Source organism: Salvia hispanica, chromosome 3 (assembly GCF_023119035.1).
Source record: "Salvia hispanica cultivar TCC Black 2014 chromosome 3, UniMelb_Shisp_WGS_1.0, whole genome shotgun sequence".
NCBI lineage: Eukaryota > Viridiplantae > Streptophyta > Magnoliopsida > Lamiales > Lamiaceae > Salvia > Salvia hispanica.
This window is the reverse complement of record NC_062967.1, coordinates 23,896,539-23,916,234: the sequence shown is the minus strand read 5'-3', so window position 1 is coordinate 23,916,234 and position 19,696 is coordinate 23,896,539. Positions and strand designations below refer to the sequence as shown.

General features: G+C 35.9%; 2 protein-coding genes across 2 annotated transcripts; both read left to right on the top strand.

Moving 5' to 3' along the window:
• Positions 1-2,345: 2,345 nt before the first annotated feature.
• On the top strand, positions 2,346-3,662 carry LOC125209636 (protein ALP1-like). Its single transcript, XM_048109225.1, has one exon. The coding sequence runs from the start codon at positions 2,346-2,348 to the stop codon at positions 3,660-3,662; it is 1,317 nt and encodes a 438-aa protein (XP_047965182.1).
• Positions 3,663-10,983: 7,321 nt separating this feature from the next.
• On the top strand, positions 10,984-15,316 carry LOC125211050 (probable prolyl 4-hydroxylase 10). Its single transcript, XM_048110730.1, has 8 exons — positions 10,984-11,291; positions 11,387-11,471; positions 11,854-11,951; positions 13,043-13,140; positions 13,852-13,981; positions 14,059-14,246; positions 14,392-14,498; positions 15,112-15,316. Exons 1-7 carry the CDS (start codon positions 11,095-11,097, stop codon positions 14,463-14,465), a joined length of 870 nt encoding a protein of 289 aa, XP_047966687.1. The 5' UTR covers positions 10,984-11,094; the 3' UTR covers positions 14,466-14,498; positions 15,112-15,316.
• Positions 15,317-19,696: the final 4,380 nt, after the last annotated feature.

The following is a 19,696-nucleotide window of genomic DNA, read 5'->3' as shown; positions in this document are numbered from 1 at the left end:
AAAATAGCCCTAACCAATGATCATCAAAAATGGGATATTGATGATATGTTATAGGTTAGCATGGGGTTTGCATCACATTCTTCGAGAATGTAGTTGTTCTCACAACTATGAGATATCAGATATTCGTGATGGACCCATGGTATACTTTGGAGAGTATTGGTATACCCTACTATTAAACTGTTTTGTTAAGTGTCTACAGTTTATTAGTGCATAAAGTATGTAATAGTCCTTGGATCTGAGGTCATTACACATTTTGTTTGTTGAGTGGTGTGCTTTGATCTTGTCCAACGCTTTGCCTCCCAAAGGAGGATTGAGACACGGACATGTATTGGGTATATCATAAGATAAATGAAAATGGTAGTTGAGCCAAGAATGAGATTCATTCCTCGATTAGAATTTCGAGAGAACACTCAAATTCTCTATATTACTTGACCACTAAGTCATTGGCCAATGCAAAGATATATTCGATTAAAGTAATTGAATATGATCGAATGGGTCATTTAATAAAGATGAGATAAAGTGATTGAGCTATTTGGATGACACATAGCAAATCTTAGGCTCAATCGGGTGGTTCGTGAATGAAAGGATATTACTATAAACTTTATGTAAAGGCTTGTTTACCGAATTCACGTAAACGTCCTTCATATATCGAGCTACGCTGCCAACGCAGTCTAGGAGTTTTGTGCAGACTTCGATTAGATCGTCGTCGATAATGAGGGCCTAAAGGGTCACACTATAAGTGTATTTTGATCCGCTCAAGGGTACAAAGTTGGAACTGCGTATTATATCTAATGCTAGTCCAAGTGGGAGATTGAAAGGAAATGGGCTAGAATTAGATTAATATGGATTAATTAATTATAGTTGGGCTATAATTATATTAGTTCATAAGCCCAACAATCATGAAACCCTAGTGACTCTTCATCTATATAATGGTTATTTATTCTCCATTGTGGGACATGAGAAATAGCGTAACATTAGAGAGAAAATACGTAAAGCTTTGTAGAGAGAATTCCTAGCATTCTTCTACGGAGCAATTGTACCGGGATAGTTCCTGCATCGGATTGGATTGCACGTGGACCTCGATAGTAGTGGATTCAACTTGCAGGATTCAATCGCAGAAGAAAACAACACAACAAGTAAGATTTAGTTCCGTTGTGTTTTACATGCTCAACTTGCAATATAATTATGAATCTAGATCTGTTATTCTTGTATGCAATTTCCGCTGCGCTCATTAGATGAATACAAGAAAACCCAACATTTTTCATTTTGATAATTTTACAGATCCTCACTAATTTTTGTTGTTTTTCATTAGTCGTCGAACTATAGGCTTCTCCGATTACACTTCGTGGATGCCAAACTATTGTTGCGAAAAAGAGGTCTACAAATTCTCGAGGACCTCCTTTAGCAGCTAGTAAAGCTCCACCAAAGAGCATGGACCAAGTGGAGCTTGTGCCCTCTCCCAAACCGCTATCTCTTGTATTATGCACCGAAAAATCAAGACTTCATGCCAATTACAGAAGAAGAACATGAATTGCCAAAGAAGTGATAGGGGAATGAAGATTTGATGCATAGATGAGAAATACAAATTCACATAACTTATCACTAATTTTGATATCTCTCTTTTTGGTTGAACTGTGCGTGAGTTAACCATTAAGACATAGTATCAATTTAGTGAAAGGGAGAAAAACAGAGAAGGAAGAAAGGGAAGAAGAAAGAAAGGGAGATAACTAATACTCCCTCCGTCCCACAAAAGATGTCACATTTCCCTTTTTGGAAAAAGTTCTCTCTCACATGAATATAAAAATTATATTTTCTCTCTCCATTTAACATACAAAACAAAACCTCCTAAAGCCTCGTGCCGTTCCACAGTGTGACATCTTTTGTGGGACGGAGGGATTACTCTTCATAACCTTTGGATTATTTTTGCTCAATTATTTTAAAAAAAAGTGAAAAGTATGGATCTCAAATGCTATTTTAAAACGATAATATCTTAAGACGGACCAAAAATAATACATTTACCTTTATTTTGTTTTGAGTTGAGTCATTAGAGCATCAATAACGCAGCTGGGCCGGGCCGCAACTCACGAGTCCCGGCCCGTTTTTAGCGTTGGAGATGTTGGCGTCACGGCCCGGGACGGTCCCGAGGCCCGTCCCGGCCTAGCGTTATTTGTGTTGGGTCGTGCCGCGGTGAGTCCCGGCCCGGCGTTATTTGGGGTTCGGGCAGGGCCGGGACGCAAATTCAATTTTTTTTTAAATTCAAAAAATTTATATATAATACCACTCTTCCATCCATTTTCATATTACTTCAACTTCATTTCTCTCACTCTCACAATAAAATTCGAAAAATGCCTCCTCGTCGTGAAGGTCAACGAGCAATCGAAGCTCAAATGGCTCGAATGTTAGAGACGGCGATGCCCGCAATCCAAGAAGAAATCAACAACGAGGTGGAACGCTATCAAGCTGCTATCCAAGCGTGGAACGAGCAACACGACCGGGTACCGCGTACTCGGATGTATATCCACCGAGACCGTGAACAAGCTGGTTTGCGGCTTTTCATGGATTATTTCTCTGCAGATCCTCGATGGAGTGATCAGATGTTCCGTCGCCGGTTCCGGATGCGGAGGCATGTGTTCCTGCGCATTGTCAACGCAGTTGTAGCTCGTGACGCGTACTTTATGCAAACCTTCGATGCTGTCGGGCGGCAAAGTATATCGACTTTGCAGAAATGCACATCCGCCCTCCGCCAACTCGCTTACGGAACAACTGCAGATATGTTTGATGAGTACCTCCATGTGAGCGAGCATACTGGACGCGCTTGCCTAGCCAAATTCTGTCGGGCAGTGATCGAAGCATTCAAGGACACATACTTGAGAAAGCCAACGTCCGACGATGTTCGCAGATTGGTGCGAATGCACGAGGAGACCCACGGCTTCCCGGGGATGCTGGGCAGCATCGACTGTATGCACTGGCAGTGGAAGAATTGTCCAATGGCTTGGAGAGGAGCATTCACTAGCGGGCACAAGGGCACACATCCAACGATTGTGTTGGAGGCCGTTGCCGACCAACGGTTGTGGATCTGGCATGCCTACTTTGGAGTCGCTGGGTCGAACAACGACCTCAATGTGTTGAACGGGTCTCCATTGTTCAACGACTTGTGTGCCGGGCGAGCGCCTACCGTAGAGTTCACGGCCAACCACCGTCGGTACACTATGGGGTACTATCTGGCAGACGGGATCTACCCTAGATGGCCCGTGTTCGTGAAGACCATCACATCTCCGACTACGGATAGGAGGAAGTTGTTTGCCAAAAAGCAAGAGGCGGCTCGGAAAGATGTGGAGCGCGCATTTGGAGTTCTCCAATCACGTTGGGCTATAGTGAAGGGAGCGGCCCGTGGTTGGCACCGTCCCCTAATCGCCGACATCATGTATGCATGTATCATAATGCATAACATGATCGTTGAGGACGAGGGAGACAACGTCACTTTCTGGAGCGACGATCCGCTCGCCAGCGCCAGCAGTAGCTACACTATCACCGATCCGGCCGTGCAAGGTGTTCCTCCCGACGTGCGTAATGTCATGGCCCGTTCAGCGGCGATGCGCCAAGAAGATCAACACACACGCCTCCAAGTGGATCTAATTGAAGTAATTTGGAACCGCAATTGACTTATGTTTTAATTTTTTTTTTCGAATTTTTAAATTTCAATGTTGTAATTTTCTATTTTCCGATTGAACAATGAATTTTCCCGGTTTAAATTGTTCAACGTATTCTATTTTACGATTAAAATATGTTGTGAATAGTGCAAATGAATAGTTGTGGCCCGAGTTGTGGCCTGCGGTATTAATGGAGTTGTGGCCTGGAACCCCTAATTTGAGGGAATGATGACGTGGAGGGGACTTGCGGCCCAAATCCGGGACGGGGTTAAGGATGCTCTTATATATTTTTATGTAAAATAGGTTGAAGGGCCTTTATTTATGTCGATTTTACCCTCATTAAGAAAGATGATCATCTCCATTTATGATTAATTAAACTTGATGAACTCAATCCACATTTCACACACAATAACTTTAATTTTGATTTGATTTTTCATTTTAGGAATGGTAGCATGCACGATAGCGCACGTCTGTGTCCTTCTATTACACATCCAACCTAGTAATAGTAATACTACTAATCTATATGCAGTTGTTTAGATTTAGCTTGTACTTTGTTCGATTTTGCATTCCCACATTAACTTTTTATTTCTTTTATTTAAGCTATTTATGTTATATTTTGAAGTAAAAGCATTGTATGTTTTTGAATTAATTAATTGTAGTACTATGTGATTATATACATGTACTCCCTCCGTCCCCAATTAAGAGTCACACTTTTATATTTCGATTCGTCCTCAATTAAGAGTCACACTTCATTTTTACCATAAATAGTAAGTAGGTCCCACATTCCACTAACTCAATTCACTCACATTTTATTATAAAACCAATATAAAAAATGGGTCCCACATTCCACTAATTTTTTCAATCAATTTTTCTTTACATTTCTTAAAACCCGTGTCCGGTCAAAGAGTGACTCCTAACAGGGGACGGAAGGGGTATTTGCTATTGATTTTAATTTCTTGAGGACTTTCGAGTAAGCAAATTCACACCAAGTTAGTAAGCTGCCAAGCCACTGCAAATTTTATTTATGACAAGTCTGGTATATAAAAGCTGAAGAATATGAGTGTGACAACTACTTAAAAAAATTGGTACACTGTTATTGCGACTGAGACACGTAGGGGCCCTCCACCAGTTCTTCAAAATTGTACACTAATTTTTCATTTTCTTTAAAGAAAGAATATGTTAAATTCTAAATTGCCGATTTATGCATTTAATTTGTTGCTCAAATCCTCTTGTTTGCAACACGCAATATCCAAGTGTTCATAGTATGAGTTAGAAGATATGAGGGTTGAATTGAACGAAACACGTGAGACATTTTAAGATCTACAAACTAATACACATTGCAAGTATATTAGGATTTTATTTCTCTACTGTCTTGCTTGCTAATTGTGCATCTAATTGCAACTTGCAGATTTCTTTTTAGAATGCTCAATCAATAATCTCTACACCATCATGAACAAGATCTTTGGTGTTGGAGTGTTCTTCATCAACATTACCACTGCATGATGCAGAATGGAGTGGTGTGCGACTGTCTAGGTCAGCGACTTGTTAGGCCGCTACAACTAGGGATATTAGTTCAACCTGAACCCAATGTAATGACCCGATTAATCCGCTTAGTTTAGAGTATTATGGCTAGAAAATTATAACCCGATTAGAAATCAGTCTAGCCCGTTCAGGTTGGCGCACCGGATCATTGGGCTTCAAGGAAATATGATTTTTACTTGTTTTCGTTTGTATTGCGTCACACCATTTTATTTAAATCATTCCTTATACATTTTCTTCTTCTTTTTTTTTCCTATACGGATTATTATTGTCTCAAACTAAAAATAAAAAGACAAAACATATTTTTTATATAGATAAATGCTCTAGATTTGATTATATTTTCTTGAGTGAGAATTAGTTATATTCCCGTGATTTCTTATGAATTTTGATGTTTTATCTATTATCCACATTATATTTTTATTTTATATTTCTAATATTAATAAATACAAAATGTATTTTTATTTATAGTGTATATTGTTAATTTTCTAATGATGTAGATGTGTATGTACAGTATTATTTATAGAAAATATAGAATTTTTATGATTAAAAAATTTACAAGATAATTTTAGTTGGTACTACATCCGTCCTCCAAAATTTGTCACACTTTGACCCGGCACGAGTTTTAAGAAATGTAATGGAAAGTGAGCTGAAAAAGTTAGTGGATTGTGGGTCCTACTTTTATATATTAGTTTTATAATAAAATGTGAGTAGGAGTGAGTTAGTGGAATATGAGGCCCACTATCAAAAATGGTAAAAATGAAATGGGTTTGGGGGACGGGCAGAAATGGAAAATGAGACAAATTTTCAGGGACGGAGGTAGTAATAGTTTTTAGACTAACTGGTTCACTAGGCTAACTCGAAACTCAATCAGTCAGGACTAGAGTTGAAAATATTTAATTTGATAAAATTATAATCCAACTAGTTGACGTCCAAATTTTACCCAAGTAGGATTGACATGAAATCCAGTGAACAGATGCAGTTGACATCATAGCTACAGCTACTTCATTTGTGGGTGCACTACGATACTGTGTCCACAAGGTTGGAAGCTTTCCTGAAAATACTCACCATATTAAGAGCCTACCATCTATATTCTATATATATTGTACTTGTACTTGAAGCCAGAAGTGGCAAACTTCCTCAGACAATCTCCATTGATATATACTCCATGTGGGCCTCATCTTCTTCATCATCTTCAACTTCCCACAAACCTACTTTTCCCATTGAACAAGTTTGGAATGACGTCATCCTTCCCTCCGATCCCCGCCACCCTTCCGCCGGCCTCATCCTGCAGGACCTTTTCCCCAAAGAGCCGCCGATCCCCGCCTCGCGCCCTCCGCCCCTCACTGCGCAACACCACTTCCGCTCACTGCCGCCGGAATCTCAGACCTTTTCCGGCGATCGCAGCCGCAAGCGTATGATGAAGAACCGAGTCTCCGCCGCTCGCTCACGAGCTAGAAAGCAGGAAACTACCATTTTTTTTTCAACCCTCCATTTCATTTCATTTTAAAAACGATCTTCCTTTAGAACACTAACCACTCTACCATTACGGTAACACTAAATATATGGATTTTCTTTATTAGCATTTATGCACGTCATCTTTCATAAAAAATCATAAAATAAGTTAGAGCTTTTCATGTTTTGATGATAATTTTGTGTTAGCGCATTTTATTTGTTGTGTTAAACTAATTTGCACTTTGATAAAGTAACAATGAGATGAAAACAAGTTGTACGTTCATTTTGACTGACAGGCATATACGATGGAGTTAGAATCACAAGTGAGTCTTTTGCGGGAAGAAAATGCCAATCTCAAGAAACAGCAACAGCAACAGGTATAGTATTATATATTTCGTGAAATGTACTAAAAGAATAATCAAAGCATGGTAGGTTATTAAATTCTTTAGTTAGTTTGTTTATCTTTCTTCTCGAGTCATGACCTTTATAAAATTAAAAATTAAAAAAAAAAAAAAAAGGTATTGAACCAAGTCATATACCCCCATATTGGTTTGTTCAATCTATAAGAATAACTGGAATAATTTGACTTTTATCATAATAAAAGTGAGCACGATCAATACAAGATTTTAACTTAAGTTTAGAAACGAATAGTACTATGTATTGTCAAAACTTGTACTGAGTGGAGTCAAATTTGGCAGGTGTGCATAGGCGTAGCAGATGGTGAGAAATGTGAAGAGAAGAGAATCATGCATCGCACATCATCTGCCCCATTTTAGGAATTAATCAATTTAAGTAGGTATTAAGTTATATGGCTATGATCCATAGCTGGTTTGAAATCTTCATGGAATGTTTCTATAGATTAGATTGACTGACCATGTTAATTTTGATTTTGTACTATTTCGGAAGAGATCGTCTAATTTCCGTATTAACCCCCTTAATTGTAGTATTGCATTATGATATCGATATGAGTATGATTTCATCAGATGATACATTGCTCTATGTTCGATTATATATCTATATCTATACATATATAAAAGCCGAGTTTTGGCTTCATTTTGAATATTTATTAGTTTTGGGCATGAATTTTAATAATTATAAATTTTGGGCCAATTTGGATATTTATAATAACTAATGAATATTTATGTATAATAAAGGCCATGAAATAATTTAGGCTATAAACGGCATAAGTAATTAATTTAGACTATAAATAGCAATTGCAAATATTTGTGCGTTTTGGAGTGTTTAGAAAGTGACGTTTCCTTAATCATCATATTAATTAGCCACAATATATCTCTCTATACAGATATATATTTCATAAATTAACATAACATCTATATATAATTAATTGTATGACTAATATATCTAATAGACTAATAGTATATTACTAATATGAAAATGGATATATATATATATATATATAATATTTTTATATATTAGCATTAAATTAATTAGCCATTCAAATTTGGTCGACTAATATGGTAAATGGGCATATATATTGCAATCAATTTGGTAGTGACTTTACTATAATCAAATCATGTAATTTTGATTTAATTAATCATCATAACCGATTTATGAATTATATCTTTCCTATAAATCTGATCAAATTAGTGTACAATTGTAATTTTTAATTTAACCGTTAGAATTTAAGTGAATCAATTCCTATATAGGATTCTAATTAAATCGGTCAACTATTTTTAATAAAAGAAACACTCCTATTAAATATTTTAAATAACCATTTTAATGGAAATAGACTAAAATTTGTCATGTTTCTGCCCATAAATATTAAGTTCATCAAGTCATACACATTACTCCTTGGAATTGAAAACATGAAAATGAAGGAACGAGAGAGAAACAATTCCTTAGAATTGGAGTAGCACCACTAGAGTTCAAGGAAGCTTTCTTCTCCTTCCCTAATCGCTTTCGGTATAGAAGTTTTCGATCCTATTATATTTTATGATTAATTATGTTAAATATATGTAGTTCCAAGATCTTACATTATCTATATTCAATTATATTTTTAAGGAATACATTTATAATCAATAGTTTCATAAATCTATAAGTGTGACAGAATGGTTTTGATTAACCCTCATTGTTTACATAATTGCAGGAATTATATACACTATGTGAATTGTGGCATTAGAGGCAATTGTTTACGTATAAAAGTAAAGTTATTTCATGTAAGTATGAGATTTGTAGTTTATTTCGAGAACTGATATTGAGTTGTCAATATTTCCTTCTTTTAATTTATATATCTAAAAGTTAAAAATATGCATTCTGAGATAATGAAATTTGATGTCTGACCACCAGTTAATTGAGAATAAGGATGAACATGGGTTGATTGCAGGAGAAATAGAAGAAGAAGATGTGACATTGTGTTTTTGTTTTTGTTTGGTTAAGATTTCTTTTGTTTATTTAATCTATAAGTACATTTAAGTTTGTGCTTAGAGTTTTGAGCGTTGGGTTTGGTTTGAAAATAAATTTTTAAGCATAATTGTGCAAGCAATATAGTTTTTTTCCTAAATAGGAGAGACATTGTGTGAATATTTTGAAATTTGTAATTTGTATCTACATGCTTAATGATACAGATGGTTTGAATATTAACTATTAATATTGTTTACAAAATGCAGTATACATAAATAAAGTAGTTATCGGAAGCTTTTAATTATTTTATAAACACTGCAACTTTCGTACAATTATCTTAAATATGTTTATCACTTGATTGATTTCTAAATTTATTTAATTTTATGTTCTGGGATTACACATTTAAATTGTTTTATATGTATGTGATTTTTAATCCTTAGTTGTATTTGATTTTAAGTAATTAATTTAAAATGTTGTATACATAAATAAAGTAGTTATCGGAAGCTTTTAATTATTTTATAAATACTGCAACTTTCGTACAATTATCTTAAATATGTTTAGCACTTGATTGATTTCTAAATTTATTTAATTTTATGTTTTGGGATTACACATTTAAATTGTTTTATATGTTTGTGAGTTTTAATCCTTAGTCGTATTTGGTTTTAAGTAATTAATTTAAAATATAAATCTAAAGTGATAAAATTAAACTGATTCGTGCATCGCACGAGGGTAGACACTAGTAATTAATTAAAAGACCACATCACACACAAACATACAAATGTTTATTTTTCATATAATGGTGCCACCATTCGTCAGCAGAAATAAACCTTAAATCACATGCGAAGGAGCAATTTGTGATTAATTAATTTTGCCACTTAAATATAATTAGGCATTGACAATTCTAAAACATCAAACATGTTTTTCAAACACTTACTAGAGCCTATATCTCTACATTTAAAACTTGAACTGATTTTACTTACTTTTATGTATTTGGAACATGGATATATTAGATAGAGAGAAAATATGTATTACCTATTTATACAGATACCGTTCTCATTTCACATTAGTTTATTTTCTACGTTTAGTTTGATTCAATATCTAAAAATGACTATTATTCTCATGATTGATTCTGAAAATTATAGAAAACTCCAAGCATATATTGTTTATTTATTTGAAATTTTAATGGAAAAAAGAATAAATTAAGATTTATTTTTATGTAATTTGTAAAATAAATAACAATTTTGAGTATTAAAAACAATTTAAATATATAAACTAAAAAAAATAATATCAATATTGATATAGCAATAATGTCAAGGTCACGGCTCAGTTATCTGAATATATAAGTATGCAACCCGCCTATATGAAATACAGTACGAACGAATTTGTATTGTTATAATTTTCGAACATATGAATACTAAACAATCAAATGAATTCAAAATATATTCATCATTTCCATCAAATTTGAAGTCATAGCATACATACACTACAGTATTGCGTATTAATATGCTTTCATGACCATCTTTTTAGACACCATTATTTTACAATTAATCAATTATTGATCTCAAAAAATAAAATAAACCTTAGCATAACTCCAAATCGTGTTATGTACATCTATAAGAAAATTAGTTTTGGTAATAAACTATATGAATTTTAATGCAAAATTATTAAAATAATAAGATATAAAAAAGCTGTTAATATATGATTAATAAAGAATGAAACTCATCTTATTAAATAGATAAACATTAATTTTAATGAGGAATGCGATGAAATAAAAAAAGAAGACTTTTTTTCACGACGACTAATAATCTGGCTCCTAAAACAATTGAAATAAATAATCCACCTAATTTAATTGGTGTGCAATAAATCCAGTGTTTTAAGATGGAGGATCAATTTTTTCTTGAGGAAAAAGATTGTTTATTAAATTATAGAGTTGACCAAAACAGGTAAAAATAAAAATAGCTGAAATGAGGCGAGTTAATAAATCGTACTCGTTCTTCCTAGCTCAAGGATTTCGGATTTCTACGTCTCCGTCGAATCGAATCAATTCCTCTTTCGCAATCCAGATCCTAATTAATTCTGCACTCGATCACCCATGGCGGGGAAGGGGCGGCAGCACTACAGCAGCGCGCCGCGGCGCAAGACGGCGTCGTCCACGCTGGTGCTGTACGGGCTGATTTTGTTGTCATTGCTGATTGTGATTGTTTTGGCTTTCGGAATCCTTTCCAGCAGCAGCAATTCAAAGCATAAAGCGCATGACCTCAGCGTCATTGCTCACGATTCATTACACGCGTAATTCTACTCAATTCGCCAAACCTCAATTCTGATTTGTTTTTTTTATTCGAAGTTGCGATTTGATGATTTGTGCGATTTTGATTGTGTTTCAGACGTGGTGGCGATGAGGAGAGCAAGGATCAATGGGTTGAAGTTATTTCCTGGGAGCCGAGAGCATCAATTTTTCATCACTTCTTGGTGATTCTCTCTCTTATGTTTCGGAATCGAAAGTTTTAGCTTCTTATTTATTTAGATCCGTCGTTTATGTTAGGCATGCACTTGTTAATCCTGTAAATTCAAATCCGTATACTCTGCAGGTCTGATTTCATTGGTTTTAATTCCATGTTTTTTACTGTGTAGTTTACATTAGACAATGGAAGTAGGTTAGGTGTGATTAATGTTTGTGAGAGGAAAGTATAACTGGTTGCTATTAATTGTCTGACTGTTAGATCTTGAAATTGGTGTTTGAGGAAGATCCAGTTGGCATGGCCTATTAGAGATTTCATTCAGCACACAGATTACCTTTTGTATCTGTGAGGGAAGCTTGTTTGCTAAAACATTTTCATCCTTTTCTTGACAGTCAAAAGAGGAATGCGAATATCTAATTAGTATTGCTCAGCCTCATATGGAAAAGTCAACTGTTGTCGATTCTGAAACTGGAAAAAGCAGAGACAGCAGGTTTGCCTATTCTAATTCCTTTATTTTTATCAAATTGAACTCATTTATTACTTATTAGGCTGAGTTATTGTAGTATGATTAACCTTCTTTCTCACAGAACAGGCCTATGCCAATGTTATATCACAATGTTCTAATATGTTCTGCTATACATTGCTCTATGTTATTCAAATTGCTTTCTCTTAAAATCACATTGACTCTACTTGTCAAATCTACTAATACCAGATTGTATACCGTGCATAATTTCTTTGTTCTTCCTGTCTACTGAGTATATGAAATGGAAACAGCTTCAATAACTATTCAGAGAACCTACTAGAAAACCACCAAGATCTGGAATAAATATTGAAACCATTGACTTGATTTTTTTAAAAAACATGAAAGTTAGGAATCAAGCAGTGGATTGCAGATTCGCATCATGTCTTTACACTCTAGAAATATTATTCAAGTCATGTTCATTAACTAGTCTATCTGTTTACTGTGTATGTCTTACAATACTCAAATGCGCCTTCCACAAGATTACCTTTGGATAAACATTACCATGACTGACTTTCTGACACTTTCAATTCCATTTCTCACACTTTCTCACTCTGTTTTTACCTTAATTTCATGTGCATAACATAGTTGTGAGATCCTATGGAATCTTGTTGTATGTTCTTAGCTGCCTTGTGACATGTGAGATCCTTAAGCTGAGCTGATCTGATCTGCTCTTATGTAACCCAACCAGCTTTAATCCTATTTTACCTAGCCTCAAATTCTTGCCTTCTGTGTAAGCAATATTTTCCAGCCTTGCCTTTTTGGTGTACTCACCTCCAGTCTCCAAAGTACCAGTTCATTCTTCTAAGCCGACTAAAAACCAATAGGAATACTTGATCTTATTCTGATTTCCAAAAATTTCCAAAAGCATTAATAGTTTTCTTTCTAGCAATTAGGTACTTTTCTGATCCTTTCACAAATTCTGCATATCAATCTGATTATTCATCATATACTAATCATAGCTACATGCTTTTCACTTACCATGTCTTATGCACCACCAAGAAGGAAAATCTAACACATACTATTGTGTTCTTTCTTGATTTTCGTTTGAATCTTTGCAGAGTTCGTACAAGTTATGGAACATTTCTGACGAGAGGACGTGATAAAGTTGTTCAGAGAATCGAGAAAAGAATTGCTGATTTTACATTCCTCCCTGTAGGTATGCAATATGCATTGAAAAGTCCATGTGCTGAAATCAATTTAGAAATCTGGTCATTAGATTACAAGTAGTTCTATTTTGAATCATATTGGATCAGTGACACACTTCAGTGTCTTTCTCTGTCGCCAATACTTGTGAAAGGTAGTTCTATGTTGCAATCTGATTGCAGATTGCGCTATAAATTTCTTGCCACCATGCTAGATAAACTTCATATGGACTATTATGGCATTGGGAGCTAGGGAAACATTCTTAAAATCAATTTGAGTTATATTTTCATTCAACATTGCCAAATGCAGTTGTTTTTTAACTGTGGAGTGCCAAAACCTTTCTGTTGGTACAGATCGTAACCTAGTTTTCATAGGGAAACTTAAATGAATTTGTTTCTAGTATCATATGTATCTGCAATTAGAGAAGAAAGTAAATACTTTTTTCATTGGCAATTGTATTGCATCAAATTCTATGTTTAATCGTTTGCTTAAGTTATTATGTTGTTTTTGCCCCTGCATAAAAGATCTTATGTTGCTTGGGCCTTATTGTATTTAATTTACTGAATATACATGCTATGACTTTCTATAGATTCCCTGGGGCTTTAAAACAGATATCCCCTACATCACCTATGATATGTGGAAGTATTAATGTATCATCAGTCTCATTCCATGTATTGTTATTCACATTTTGGGCTTCGCATATATCATTGTTTTTAATCTGCAGAGCATGGTGAAGGCCTTCAAGTTCTTCATTATGAACCTGGGCAAAAGTATGAGCCTCACTACGACTATTTTCTTGATGAATATAACACTCAGAATGGTGGCCAACGGATTGCCACTGTTCTAATGTACTTGTAAGTGGCTTCTCTTTTTCAGCACTAAAGTATACATGCAAATTTTCCCTCTTCTGAATGTTTAATGTGAAATACAGATCAGATGTTGAAGAAGGAGGTGAAACTGTATTTCCCGCTGCAAAGGGAAATTTTAGCTCGGTACCCTATTGGAATGAGCTATCTGAATGTGGGAAAGGAGGACTTTCAGTTAGACCAAAAATGGGCGATGCGCTACTTTTCTGGAGCATGAAGCCGGATGCAACTTTGGATTCATCAAGTTTGCACGGTTAGTTGTGGTTCAGACAAGTAGTTTAAGTGTTCACTTAAGTATATTGATCTTTTCGATATATCCCCAGGCAGTTATCTTCTCTTCTATGATGCATTATGTATTTAATGGAGTAATAAAAAAACATGCTTCTGGTCTTCTTCAGCTGGCTGTCCTGTTATAAAAGGGAACAAGTGGTCTTCAACAAAATGGATTCGTGTTCATGAATACAAGGCCTGATTCAACGCATCATCATGCAACTGGTGACTGGTGGTGAGCTTCAATATTTGGATGTTTTGTTAATGTGCCATTTTATGTCAATAGCAACAAAATAGAACTAATGTGTCATGCTGAGTTTCAACTTTGGATATGCAAGATGGTTCTTGCAGTTGGCCAAATGAGTAATAGATGCAGATGAAAGTTTTTTTTTTTATGGTTATACTAGTTTTTAACTTATAAATAGGTATGTATCCATGTTAACTTTAGCTTAGTCGCACTTAAGAGAGAAAATTAACATTTCAGCAAGTCATGACCATAGGATGTTTTTTCACATGTTGATTGGTTGCGGGTGGACTTTAATCAGGTTTTTCTGGTTCATTTTGTTGCGGACTAGGTATCCATGAGGTCTAGCCAGTACAGGTTGAAATCCTATTTAATCGGTCTGAATTTTCTAATAAACAAGTACTACTTCGGTTTTGTGTTCTTGATTTTACAGTTGCAAGTTATTGTTTTTTTAAGATGTTAACCAGAAAATGACTTTCATTTACTGTGTAATGTTTCTTTTGTGTACATATGATGTTACTCCAATCACATGAAAACTATTATCACCATGGTTAATAGTTCATTTTGAGTGAAGTGGTGATAATCCATTTGATTTTGTTGGCAGGGTCAACGATGAGGTTTCAACACTGCGTCTTCTTTGGGAGACAATTTGGCATTTATGCTGTTGTTATACTTTAATTTATTTTACACAGCTAACCTTTTTTTTTTTTTTTTCTGGGAACACCATAATACATTTGTATAAGGACTACGTTGTAACAACTTTTTATATGGATTTGTGCATTTATGATTTAACAACTCTCGATGGTTTATTCTCTTCTCTTTAACAGCTGACTGACTATAAAGGAAATCATCAGAAAACAGAACTCGAAGTCATATACTCCTGGCACCCTTCAGTTACTATGACGACATGAAGTTTATTTTATAACTTTAGAGCATCTCCAATGGTCGGCTAGCGACCGGCTATGCTTGATCTAACTATTTTTGTGAGATTGATTTTCAATTTATCAACACAAGACAAAAGATAATAAAGATCCAACCAACAAAAATTGAATCTAAACAAGAATGGATGGAAGATTAGGAATGTAAAGCATGTGTATAAAGATGAGATAAGAGAGCTACAATCATAGGACCTTAACCAAAAAGATGGAGACAACCCTAGGCAACTTTCATTAGCTCTATCACCCCTTGGCTCCACTACTCAATGGATACACTCCATTGATGCATACCTCTACTTGAATCAATCAAAGATGGAAACAAGCAACCTTCAAGGAAGGAATTGGATACATTCCTCAAAGAGGAAAAACTCACAAAGGAGATATCTTAATCACAATCTTATCTAGAATGAAAAATGACATCAAGAGATATTTATACTATGGGTCCAAAAATAGAAAGTTGGCCTACAAAATCTAAAAATCGGCATAATCGCCCGGTCGGGCTTTTTTCACATGCCAAAATGCCCCGCCCGGGCGTTTTCCCTGTCCCCGGGCGTTTTGCACGGTAAAAAAGGCCCGGCCGGGCGTTTTTCCCGAAGTTCCCGGCCTTCTCTGCGCGACTTCCGTAAAACCGCCATAACTCCCTCATTCGGACTCCGATTGGGATGAGCAAGATACCCACGCGAAGCCGTTTCCAAGACGAAGAAAATGGTGGCAGTTTCATAGCTTTCGGATAGCATCTCGATAGGACGGTTTTCGGTTGAATCCAGCTGTAGCTGAAATCCTTGACGCACAGCCTCCATGATCGTATCATCCTCCCCTTCTTGGAAAGGATTTTTCCTCAAATCCAAGCCTTCTCTATTCCTCGCACCCTCGGGAGGCCCTCTAGCTTTATTGGATCCTTGGCATGTCTTCTCTTTCATCCTTGGGCCCCAATCAACCCATGGTTCACGCCGAAGGGAGGACCCTTGACGTCGAGCACCCGTGGTCATATCAACCAGGGGGTATGCCGGCGGGGGGCGGGGAATGCCCCGGATGCAGCAGCGAGATGATGTTGCAGCAGATGATGGGATGATATGGCGGGGCGGGATGCGGGGGGAATGCGGCACGGTATGCGTCCGGGATGCAGGGGGTGCGAGGTCACCGGGAGGGGACACGGTATATCGTCCCTCGCTTGATTTTTTTGACGGCTTCGTCTCACACGTCGACCCCGGTGGAGACGCAGTTCACTGGCGATGACCTTCTGTCATTGCATGATATGTGGATCGATCTCGGGGATCCGGATACTCCCGTTCCGGCGAGGCGGGCCGCGCCGAAGAAGAAGACGAGGGGGGAAGGCCAAGGCGGTCGGCGAGTCATCGCAGCCCGGCTGTTGACGACACCCCCAGCCGGAGGAAGTGGACGGAGGATGAGTACGCCGGGGTGGCCAGGGGTGGTTGGAGGTGTGCGACGATCCGCTAGTTGCGAACAACCAGCGGGTCGTCAACATGTGGGCGAAGATCAGAGGCTGCCTATAGGAGGCACGCCCCCCTCGGATGCTGAGGAGTTTCCATCCCCTCCTTCATTTGCTGGTCGCCCCCGCCCGGTTCGCAACGGGCTGCGAGGGGCGGATCCCCCTATCGCCCCGCGAGGTCCAGTCCTCCACCCTCCCACCCGCCCCACTCGAGTACACTCTTCATTCGCGTAACCATACGCGGGATCGGATGTACAAGGTCTTCCAAGATTGGAGGACCGCCACTAACCCCACGGAGAAGATGTTTCTTCACTCGATGCTCGAGAGCATGCGGGTTGATTTGGAAATCGCGAGGCACGGCTAGCGGGTTCCGACGTGGGCTCAGATATCACGGGTGGCGGCAACGGCAGCGGCAGCGGCGGCGGCGACGGCGAGGACGCCGATGAGGAGTAGAGAGTGGCGGGGCTCGTGTGTGGAAGCCCTTTTTTTAAAAAAAAAAAATCATGTACTTTTTTTTTCTTAAATCTTTGTACTTTTTTTTAATGGAATGGATTAATTTTCCCGTATATGTCTCGTAAATTTAATTTCGTATTTTAATCGTAATTTTAATTCCGTAAATGTAGTATATTTTGAATTATTTTTATTGCGGCTGGCCTAAATCTGATGTGGCATGTAGATTTTTTAGTGTTGCTGACGTGGCAGGGGAGAGAATGGCTAGCCTATTGCTGACCTATGTACCATTGGAGATGCTCTTAGATGTCTTAACATATAGTAAAAGGCGAGTTTTGGTGAAGCTTTTTAGGCATTTTAAAAGCTACGTTTACCTATGAATTGAAAAATATCACTAGCCATAATTTTAAAAAAGAGTGAAGCTAAATGGTCACATTATGGCCAACCACACAAGGTTAAATTAGTAAATTTAAGTATACATTAATAAATATAATATTAGTTATAGTTAGTGGATGACTTAAAATTACTTATATATCCTTTGCCTTATTTTTATTTATTTATTCTCATCTCAAATTTTCAGACGGGGAGGGAATATGTATACTATTTCAAATTTCAATATTTTAAATAAAGTTGCATTAATAACTACTCCACTTCCTATTTAATAGCCCTCTAATTGGAATTTGAATCAAAGCAAACACTAATTAATTGAGTTCTATTTAAATTTCCAATCGATTAATATATTGTTTACTATACTACAAAATTAAATTATATATTAACAAAATATATTTATAAATTTAAACATATAATACTGAATCTTAGTTAGCATGAAGTGTAATTTTTTAAATGAAAAGTTAAAAATAAGTGTATTAGTAACTCAATTAGAGAAAATTAATCTGCTACTTTTTTTTATTATTATAAGTTTTAAATGTAGTTGAACAATTAGATGAATTTTAGATTCAAATGAACAACTAAATAGTTACTACCTCTGTCCCTGAAAATTTGATACATATTACCATTTCGGTCCGTCCCTGAAAATTTGATACACTTCACTTTTACCATTTTTGGTAGTGGACCCCATATTCCACTAACTCATTCCTACTCACATTTTATTATAAAACTAATACTTTAAAAGTAGGATCCACATCCCACCAACTTTTTCAACTCACTTTCCATTACATTTCTTAAAACCCGTGTCGGGTCAAAGTGTAGGAAAATTTGGAGGACGGAGGTAGTACTTCTTATAATCGAGTGAATTTTTAAATAGTGGAATTGTTGGATTTGATAATTGAATAATACCAATAAAAATCTCAAGTGTATCAATTTAAACGATTACTACCTTTTATATACTACAGTACTATGTTTAGATGTAATTGGGCAAGGTGAATTTTAGATTCAAGTGAACAATTCAAGTGAATCTAAGCACTATTGAATTGTTCAATGGATTCTAAGTTCATTTGAATTATTTAATTACATCTTACAGTCGAGTGGATCTAAACAATAGAATTGTTCGATTTTATCTAAAATTCAATTAAATTGAGTAGTATCAGTAATTCAATTAAATCGATTACTTTTTATATACTACTATGTTTAGATGTGGTTGGGCAATGAAGGTGAGTTTTAGGTTCAAATGAACAATTCAAGTGGATCTAAGCACAATTGAATTTTTGAATGAATTATTTAGTTACATGTTATAATAAAGTGAATCTAAACAGAATCTAAACAGTAGAATTGTTCGATTTAATCTAAGATTCAATTAAATCGAGTAGTAACAGTAAAAAAAACATAAGTGAATCAATTTAATCAATTACCTTTTATATACTATGTTTAGATGTAATTATGCAATAAAGGTGAATTTTAGATTTAGATGAACAATTCAACTGAAACTAAGCACTATTTAATTGTTCAATTGGTTTTAAGTTCAGTTAAATTATTTAGACACATCTTATACGATTAAATCTAAATAGTAGAATTGTTCGATTTGGTTTTTGATTCAATTGAATTGAGTAGTATCAGTGTATCAATTAAATACCTTTTATATACTATGTTTAGATGTAATTGGGAATAAAGGTAAATTTTAAATTCAAATGAATTAAGTAGTATATGTAACAAATCTAAAGTGTATTATTTTAATTGATTACCTTCTATATGGAGTAGTACTATGTTTAGATGCAATTGGCCAAAGGTGAATTTCAAATTCAAACGAAGAATCCAAGTGAATATAAGCACTACTGAATTGTTCAATTGATTCTAAATTCAATTGAATTATTTAGTTACATCTTTTAATCGGGTGAATTTAAACAATCGAATTGTTCAATTTGTTCTAAGATTCGATTGAATTAAGTAGTGGCGTATTA